The sequence below is a fragment of the Poeciliopsis prolifica genome, unplaced genomic scaffold (genome assembly GCF_027474105.1).
Source record: "Poeciliopsis prolifica strain line A6 unplaced genomic scaffold, Auburn_PproV2 SCAFFOLD026, whole genome shotgun sequence".
In the NCBI taxonomy this organism is placed as follows: Eukaryota; Metazoa; Chordata; class Actinopteri; order Cyprinodontiformes; family Poeciliidae; genus Poeciliopsis; species Poeciliopsis prolifica.
The window spans coordinates 5,789,170-5,799,156 of NW_026562401.1; the positions used below are offsets into that span (position 1 = coordinate 5,789,170).

The following is a 9,987-nucleotide window of genomic DNA, read 5'->3' on the forward strand; positions in this document are numbered from 1 at the left end:
CATCCAGAAATTGACATCCACCTTCAGTACCAACATGGAGAACATGTTTTTTTTTTTCTTCCAAATGTCTGGTTTGAATCATTTTTCTTCTGGGTACAAAGTTTTGAGTTTCCAGTATCAAAACTCAAAACCTGCTCAAATATGGACAGATTCCCCCATTATTTGGTTAAATGTCTCTGGTCAGATGTATCTCAACCACATGCTTCTAGTTGACACAATTTTAGTTCTATATTTGAACTGGTAGAGTTCCCTTACATTGGTTTTGGGAAGAGCCTGATTATTCCCCAGGCAGTTTAGATGTGTGTTTGGAAAGCCATTTGGCAGAAAACAACCCCACAGTGCAATGCTGCCACCAACATGCTTTAAAGTGAGAAATGTCCTTGTGGAGAAATAGACATTGTTTTATGTGCGCTATAATGCCCCTCAGCATGATGCAACCACCACCATGCTTTGCAGTTTGTACAGTGATGTTTTTGCCTCACCTCAGTCTTATTAAACTTTTCTTTAGAGGGTGTTTTTCAAGTTTATTTCAAACCTGAAGGTGGGTGTGGCGCTGGGACTTAATTTCCTTATATGCGCACTACTATGGCTTTAATGTGGGCACAACACAAGTTTTCCAGCAGCCTCCAGTTCATGTTAGGTTTGAGTCACCGTGGGTTTTGGGCTGTTTTTGAACAGTTTAATCATTTTCCTGACATCTGATGTCACCAGTTTCAGATTAAATTAAACATTTCAGATGAGTTTACGTACTTCTCACTGGAACTGTGCAGGAAGAGTCTGAAAATAAAGAGCATATTGTTAGACCTGTGCTCACACCCTGTGGGACAGCAGGGTGTGAGCACAGCAGCTTTATTCATGGCGACAGATTTTTATTTTTACATGACTTAAGAAGTTTTTATCTTTGCCAAGAGAAAGATCTCTGACCATACTTTCAGTAAGAGAGATGAATGATTAGAAAAAATATGTATTGTTGTCACTATAATGACTAATTTGTTATGTGTCACTTCTTGGTGAATTCAGGGAACTATCTGAACACTTCTACCTCTTTTTACACCCATCATTGTCTTATTTTTTCCTTGAAATTCTGGGAGTTGGACATTTTGGTTGCTTTCTTTTTTATTTAATAAAGAACTGAACTCAACAAAAAGAAGATGTCTTCTTAGAAAACAACAACCAAGACAGACGTGAAGCTCATGTGGATATTGTGAAGATCAGCTCCTTCTTCATGTTGTGGTTGAATCAGATCTTAGTTTAAACGGAAAGTGATGACACTTTTGAGGCATAAAAACTTAAAGACAGTTGGCTCATGTGAGAGCGCTGAAAGTATAAACACCACAGCAGCAGCAGTGAGGGGCGGAGGAGGCAGGGAGGCAGGAAGACAAAACCAGGTAAGGAAATAATGACACAGATTATGGTTAGAGTCTATGAGAAGACAAACCGAGGCAGACTCGCCTACAGGAAGTTTGACAAAACAATAGAAGCAGAAGACAGGGAGAACTTCACCGAAGGTAAGGTCTTATCATTTTTATTGTGTATCATCAGGAAATAAAGAAAAATATGTATAAATGTTATTGTGCGTTTTTAAAAGTAACAAGAATGAGCAACACATATAGAGCAAAACATTTTCTTCAGTACAATATAGTCACCTGCATATCGTCTAATTTCTCGCCTGCAGAATGGGGACTGTGCAATACTTCATGGCTGTGCTGTTATCTGCACAGTTGGTGCTCAACTTTCCCACGGTAAAAAAAACCATTTCCTCATCTTGTTCACCTTTACTCATGACTGAAAGAACCATTTTTCATACTTAAAAAATATGTCACGTGTATGAAGATATTCTTCTTATTTGTACTTAATAATCAGAGGTTGAAGAGGATGGCAGATAACAACCGTATTGTATGCTCTGCAGGTAAAATTACATTTTTATGTGTAGTAATTTTTTTTTTAATGTCTTCTTTACAAAGTTTTAAACTCACTTTGTGATCATGCATTAATAATGTTTGTTAGATATCTGCATTTTGTTTGTGCCCTCTTGGCAGAATGAAAAAAGTTACACATACTGCGCCCCGCCATCTCCACTCTACAACCACATCCTTGATTTATATGCACTACAGGTCTGCAGACACTCATCCTGTTGTTCTTACTTGTTTCTCTCTCTTCTGCCAGGTAAATTTCTAAATTATCATGACAACAAGTGCGAACACTGTCCTGAAGGATTTTACACCGAAAGGAGCAACCAGGAGCCTTCATGCCATAGCTGCTTCAGAGACTGCATACCAAGTAAACAAATCTGCATCAACTCTACCCTGAATAACTTGATGCATGCATGTGAGATCATCAGCAGAGACTCTGCTCTCATGTCTGGCTTTTGGCTCCTTTAGAGTATCATCTGAAAGAAGTTCAGAGCTGCACAAGTAAAACCCCCTTAAAATGCGAGTGTGAGTCTGGTTACCGATGCATAGACATGGATCCCAAAGGGAACTGCAAGCAGTGTGAAGAAAATGAACCCCCACCAGGTAAATCCTGACAAAGTCCTATTTTAATTAAGACTAGACAGTTAGAAATTATATATTTTAATAAAAAATTACACAGACTGATCAAATACATAACAACACAACACAGTTTTAGGAGTGATCCAGCCCAAGGTTGTGAAATGAAACTCGATGTCTTTACTCAGTCAGGTTCTGATAGTTATCAGGAGTTTTTGCACAACCTCAGTTTAGAGAAACGGAAAGAAATCCCGACCAGACAGTCAAGCTAATGGTTTGTCTGATCTAACCGTTCTACCACATTGAACCACTTCAGCCTTACAGGAATGATTCAGATACAGAGATTTTATGAGCAGTCAGTATCCAACCTGCAGCAACCAGCTCTGTGAAGGAAACTGAAGGAAGCTCTTTCTGGAGAGTCAAGGACATAACTAATGAATAGTTAGATTATTTCAAGTGTAGGATCTAAGAAGACACATTGTTTGAGGAAAATAAAAGAAGCTGTAGGATGAAATGTTAAAACTTTAATGTATCCTTATTTTTAAGTCACAAAAACATTTCCTATTAAGTGAAAAACTTTACGTTTCACAGGATGTGAGATCTTTATAAAGATTCAAACTCACATTCAGTCCTGTGGAGCTGTGTGTTATAATAAACAGATTGGTTTATTATGGTGACAGACTCTAAATTACTGTCTAGGTTTACCTTTACTGACTAGCATAGTTTTCAGCTTTAGTTATGATATTCAGACATTTCTACTTATCTGCTCTGCTTCTCTGTCATCCATAGGTTTTAATTATTAATTAAATTTAATTAATTAATTAATTAATCTTAATTAATTAATTTTAATGTATCACCTTCTAATGTGCTCTTAGTTGTTTTTGTTTGTCTAAAATCTTATTGAAATTATCTTTAAAAGATAGTTTAAATCTGCTTGAGCATGACTAGTGAGAACCGATCTCTGTTTCTACAAACTAGATGATACTAAGTGAAGGTAAAAGAAAAAACCAGCAGTTGGATGAAAACATTTATCCCCTTTGGATCAACATCAAACCATTATGGATGCATAAAACATGGTCTTCCTGGTTTGATGATGATGTAAGGCTCAAACTACTTATTTTTGTATCACTTCAAATGACATCAGAACAAAAGAACAAAATAAGAATGTGATGAAGCTGCCAGAATTGCCTCTTACTTAGTTTGACCTTCATGGGGAAGTTTGAAGATTAATTTTAACATTACATGATATCTTTATGCTGAAGAGTGAAGACTGGTTTGGTTTACACACCTCAGAAGATAAGAGCGTGTGTGGGCAGCGTGTGAGGTGCTGCTGATGCATCTACCTGTCACAAACCTCATTGTTGTGTTCACTGCCCCCAAGTGGCTGAAATATTGTTACTAAAGATTTTTTAAAAAGACTAAGAAACATGTGGGTTTGAGTGTCTGGGGCTTTTTTTTTTCTTTTTTTTTTACATGTTATTAACAAACACAACGAGAGAAAATAAGACAATAATGTGATTATAGGTGAGCAAGGAAACTGGAGTCGCTCAGTCTTATAAAAGTGACATTTTATTTCATCTCAAGAAAGAGTGAAAACAAAAAGTGATACTTTGGATGCTTTTATTCTGGTGAAAGCTGAAACAAAGGTGTGATGTTTCTCATCTCCAACAGCGACTGTGGGCAAAGACAGACAGACTACCTCACCTCAGGATAAACCCTGCAGCTCCTCCAGGTGAGTCCTGGTTTTCGCTGCATCACTGTGAAAATACTGAGGAATAGAGAATCCGGAATGGTTCTGGAGGTCCAGCTCGATGATGACGCCTCTTTTTGTTCTCATATTTTCCTTTTCATCCCTCTCAGGTGCAGGTCTCCTGCTCCGACCCCCGCTAATCCCAAAGCAGGTGAGTGTGTTTGAGTCTGAGGGGAAAATTTGACAGCTGTTCATTATGTTTAACAAGTGTTGTAGTTTGGACCAAAAATACAGTGCTTTTCATATTAACAGATATCTGATTATAAGTTTTTTGGTACATTTCAGTCTATTCTGCTTGTCAAAACAACTGAATCTTAGTCTTATTGGAGAACATTTGTGAGTTTTTTAAAGATTTGCAATTGATTCTCAGCTGGATGTAGAAAAATTCAACATTTCAAAGTAGCTGTAGCTGTATTTTTTATTTTAGTTCTCCTGGAAGTTCAGCCTTTGCCTCAGTCTTGTGAGTTTTGCAGCTTCTGTCAGATTTTCTCCTGTGGTTCCTCTGTATTTGGCTCCGTCTGTCTTCCCATCAACTCTGAGCAGCTTCTCTGTCTTTTTGAAAGAATGTGGGCCCACAGCATAATGCTGCCACCTCTCTTTTACACAGTCAGAAAGCGTTTTTTCAGAATAAACATGCCTGAAAACTGGATACATCTGCTTAATTATCTAAAAAATACTAAGTGTCAAGAAGAAAACCTTAAATTTACACCCAAAGTGACAGTAATGCTTTTCATAAATTTTAATATATTTTGTTTATTGCTGATCATTTTGGTTGTAACTCAATAAATCCCTCAGATAAAAAAAAAAACATCAAATACCAACGTATCCTTCTGAAGGGAACAAAGGTTTTTTCTTGGTGGTTAGGTTATGCCACACCAACTTTATCTCTACAGATGGCGCTAAAGTGCCTGACAAATACTATCAGCTTGTGTCGGCCCTGCTCCACTCTGGTCTCTGTGTGTTACCCCACACTGGTTGTTTCTGGTTGGGTTTTACTATGCAGATCAGTGGGCTGTCTTTTAAAGTGTGTCATCAAGTCAGTTTCTTCCTTGTTGGCTGATCTGATGAACACAAACCTGAATGAATATTTTTATAAGTTTAATCAGACTGGCCTCATAATGCTGCTGCAAGACTTTGAACCAATGCACGAAAAGTTTTTATGTCTCTAAGTTTCAGAAAAAATGTTATTATTTACATTCTTGTAGTCAGAGATTTTCCAGTCAAAGACTTTCAATAGATCCTAAACACATTTGAAGAAAAGAGGCAATAAATCTTTTAGGCTCCCAGAATGAAAAATGTCTTGCCTCCATCTTTGAACCGTTTTGATTCTTTTAAGAAGACTCATTCATTCAGTCTGGCTCTTCACTAGTTTCATGCTGTATGATCTTTATTGTGCTCTGTTTTTACTGTTTTATGTTTTCATGATCTGTTTTTAATGTTTGTTTCGATCGTTTGTGGTTCTCTGACCTCTGAAAAGTGCATTATGAATAAAACTGACTTTCTTACCTACACAAAACACAGTCAATGCAACAAATCCTGATTGTGGAAAAGAGGTCAAATAAATCACAGATGATGCAGAAAATTAGACATAAGATATGAAAATTGCAGCATTTTTAAATCAGATTATCCAGGGTTTTATTTCTTATTTTGTCAGAGAATAGTGAACTCAAATACTAAAAATAAAAACCGGAAAACTTATCATAATTAGTTATATAATTAGTCTGACATGTTCTGTGCTTCACTTCCCTATTTTTATATACATGCTTTTTCTGAAAGTTTTATGTTTTATAGCTTTTGGGGATTTTTGTGTTGCTTTTAGTTTTCACCATTTTTAATTCTCTGTCACAGGACACACAAGTGCTGAGCTGGCGGCCATTTTGGGCCCGGTGGTCTTCATAGGATGTGTGGCCCTTATGATCATGTTCTGCATCTATCCGGCCCGGGATGAAACGTGTTTCCGCCAAAGTAAGCTGTTCATTTACATTCAGGACAGTTTCTGTGGCCTGGGCTGAACTTTGTAATTGAATCAACTCAGAAGAATAATAAACACATTTAAACTGAACAGTGCGGATATGAGTGTGGCTGAGGATCTGTCGTGAGGTTTCTGCTACATGAATGATGAACATGTAGAGTCATCACTGAAGTTCTGAAACTAATTTTATGTTACTCATCATTCTGTTTTTCAGTTATTGCAAAGCTGTGTAATGAGGTATGTAAGCCAAGGTTTCTGCTACCTTTACGTACAGTCATAATAAAAACCCCGTCCTTCAGTTCTTCTGTTTTAAACCATTATATAGTCGAAATTATCTGATCCTAAAACTATAAGGTGAGCTGCACAAGAAACCAGACAAGATCCAACACTGACATGACTTTTAAACAAAAATGAACTTGAAACAACTAAAAAGTAAGTACGTGCTGCTGCTGAAGACTGCTCTACAAGATACCAAGCCATAGGTATCTTGTAGAATAGCACCATGACTCAGATTATGTCAAGCATATGGCTCCACAGTTTACTATCAAACTTTTGTGGTCAAGTCTTATGACTCCAAGTCGCCCAGCTGCTGTGGGTTTAAGATGGAGGGGCAGTTTCAGCTGAAATGCTGACTGTTTTCACCCAATTTGGCACTTTTCATCTCCAGACGTTCTGACTCACTGCTAACAGTTCTTCCAAACAAGTCACTTGTCATGTTTTTTATTATTATTATTATTATTACTATATCAATTGTTCATTTGAAGTTGAACATTTGATGTGCTAAATAAGGCTGGTAAAGTCTGAGTTTGAGATTTTCAGGGTCGTTGAACTTCGCACACTGCACTGGTTTTACAAAAATAAAGGAAACTAACATGTCGATGAGGACGTGTCTTTTGTGTGTTTTCCCCTTGAAAATATACTTTTCTCATCGTAGAATGATTCATTTAAAATTATTTGGAAATTACTGTGTACCCACTCCAAAATTTATGGACAGCAAAAGCTGATTGTCCATGCTCACGGTGCTTTAAACTTTTCTCTTGTTTACTTCCCACTTTTTATTAATAATATTGTGTTATATACTTAATTTCAAATAATATTAGGACATGGATCAACCTAATTTTCATCATGTATTGATGCATAAAACCCCAGAACGGTGAAGGAGGGGATTTTTTTTTTTTCTTTACCAAAACTAAACAGATTTTTGCATGATATTTCTTGCTGTTCTATACAAATTGATGACATGGTTCTTTTTTAGGAAAGGCAAAATGGTAGTCGGAAGGCAAAGGAGTCGACTCATCAGTTCCCCAGAGACACTGCGAAGCAGCAGACGTCTCCTCTTTCAGATGCCAGTCTTGGTACTGCTGAGTGAAATGAGCCTTTTCAGATGAAGAAATTATGAAGTGTTTGAGAACCTAATGATTACACTGAGCTCCTATGTGTTTTTTTCTTCTTTTTAGGTCCAGTCCAAGTCCACAATCCAGGCACGGTCATCTTCAGCTTGCTCAGCCACTTCACCGGTCCGGTGGGGCCGACAGATCTGAACGGAAAGAGAGCGGAGAGGGCGAGCCACGAAGAAGAAGACGAGAGAGACTGTCCTGTGTTTCATCCCACGCCTTCTCCGACTATTCACCTCTCTAAAGAAGAGGGCGGCGGTGAGACGGAGGATGTTTTCTTCCCCTCCCAGGAGCAGGGGAAGGACTTCCACGTGTCGAAGGAGGAGGCGCTGTGATGTGTCAAAATGATCCAAGATTTGTTCTGGAGGACATGCTGGACTCTTTTAAAGAGAGGAAATGTAAACCTTGAAAACACAAATAGAGGCAGGAGGAGAAAAAGATCCATCTTCTTCTGGCAAACTGTGGACGGATCACAGTTGTATTTTTTTTTCCTGCTGGTTAAGGAAACCAACATCACGCCTAACTTTGATGAAAACGGGAATTGTGATGTTTTTGTATTTTATAATTTAAAAACGTTTGTAAATATTATACATATTCTGTTGGATATAATACAAGATTTGACTTGAGATACTTTGAGTGGAGCATTTGTTTTATTTTGCATAAAGAAAAATAAAGAAATGCTGAGGGTTTTCAAAAACAAATTTAGTACTTAATATACATGATTTGATATTAAACAGCAGCTCTAAGAATATTTATATACATTTATACACTATATATATATTTATCCCTAAATATATATACTTAGGAACAAGTTTAAACACAACCATTGGAAAAATTACTGAGTGAGAATCTCATCATGGGTACTTAAATATCCTTGTCTTATTATGTAGTATAATGTACTATAGTACATACCTATTTAGCGAAATACCAAACAGCCCATGCAGGACTATTATAGTGTCCCACTCTGTGTGTTAAGGTGGAATAAATCTTCCAGTTTTTGTAGGGCTGGTTTTTTGTGTATTGAGATATCCTGTAGTTTTTGAACAACATTAGTAGCTGAACCATCCGCTGTAGTCCTCTTCATTATAACGTCTGGAGCCATGTTTGTCTCCATCTGTCTCCAATATCCAGGAGATGTTTCTTTCTTGTGGCAGTGAAGTTTTTGACAGGTAGTTTCATTTTCCAAATGCAGGATTTAATCCTCAATACATAAATCAATGCAATGGTCACATTTTCCACACACTTCCTGGACCGGCTTGGACACATCGTCATCCACTGTGCGTACAGGGGCTGTCACAATTTTTTCAGGCAAAAAATAACCTGAGAAGAAAATATATACATATTTTTAATTAGATCAACAAAATATGACGAACATAAAAAGATAACTTATTTATATTTTTGGATCCAAACAATCAAAATTGGTCTATTTTGATTAGTTTGTGAGCAACATTTATGTGCAGATTTAATTTGCATGGTCAGTTTTGAACAATCAGCCTGTTTTCTAGGGATGCACCGATTTATTGGCCTGCCGGTTGCCTTCATTTTGGGAGATCGGTGAACAGCCGATGCTTGCATGTAAAGCCGATCTTATCTACTTCATCAATGTTCATGTTTGCATTTAACAATAGTCACCCCACTGTTACCAACTCAGCAACTTTATCGCTGTATTTAGTGACATTTCAGACAAAAAAAATGGCCGAAATCAGAATTGGCAAGTCAAGCTTTTTAAAGATTTTTGTGTTTCTGGCTTTCCAAAACCTGTGTATTGTTTGTGCAATGTTTTATCAATTCTAATATAAACTGTTATTGCTCCTTTCGCCTGGTGTGTTCAGAGTGACACAAGTAGACAGACTGTGTGTCTGGGTCATGTGACCCAGCTGCCCTCATTTATAAACCAAACTTTAGGTGAAGCACATGGAGCTCAAACAGTAATGAAAGCTTAAAAATAAGTTTTCTGAAAAACAGAACATCCTAAATTTAGTTTTCAAAATATGAAATTGAATCACAATAAAATATGACATTTTATTGTCAAGTCTCCAAAACAAAGTACATATTTTAATGTTAGTGTTTTAAACATGAGGACACAAAGGGTTTTTTTCATGGAACAAAAAGGCTCATCACATCTTTGAAGTATGTGTGTCACCTTGTTGCTCTCCATTTTTGAAAAACATTGTATTTTGATCAAAGGTCTGCTATTGTCAGCTTTCACTTTGATTGTGGCATCAGTCCAATTTGATTTTCATAGATTTTCCACACTGATAAATTTTCTCTAGGAAAGAAATTTCAAAGGACTGTGAATGCCAGAGTGATCAGATGAAACATAAAGTGGAAAAGATTTTGAGGATCAATTGTATAGGTTGTTTTTTTATAGTTATTGTCATC

At 37.0% G+C, this 9,987-nt stretch overlaps 1 protein-coding gene across 1 annotated transcript; it reads left to right on the forward strand.

The window, feature by feature from the left end:
* Nucleotides 1-1,179: 1,179 nt before the first annotated feature.
* On the forward strand, nucleotides 1,180-8,231 carry si:dkey-260g12.1 (uncharacterized). The gene is made up of 11 exons (XM_055047444.1): nucleotides 1,180-1,508; nucleotides 1,676-1,742; nucleotides 1,864-1,909; nucleotides 2,167-2,280; nucleotides 2,382-2,516; nucleotides 4,161-4,221; nucleotides 4,350-4,390; nucleotides 6,088-6,204; nucleotides 6,426-6,448; nucleotides 7,467-7,566; nucleotides 7,669-8,231. Exons 2-11 carry the CDS (start codon nucleotides 1,677-1,679, stop codon nucleotides 7,938-7,940), a joined length of 975 nt encoding a protein of 324 aa, XP_054903419.1. The 5' UTR covers nucleotides 1,180-1,508; nucleotide 1,676; the 3' UTR covers nucleotides 7,941-8,231.
* The last annotated feature ends 1,756 nt before the right edge of the window (nucleotides 8,232-9,987 follow it).

Coding starts and splice junctions, on each gene's coding strand:
- si:dkey-260g12.1 (XM_055047444.1), top strand. CDS start 1,677: ATGGGGACTGTGCAATACTTCATGGCTGTGCTGTTATCTGCACAGTTG. Junction 2,281..2,381: donor CTTCAGAGACTGCATACCAA/GTAAACAAATCT, acceptor TGGCTCCTTTAG/AGTATCATCTGAAAGAAGTT. Junction 2,517..4,160: donor AGAAAATGAACCCCCACCAG/GTAAATCCTGAC, acceptor CATCTCCAACAG/CGACTGTGGGCAAAGACAGA.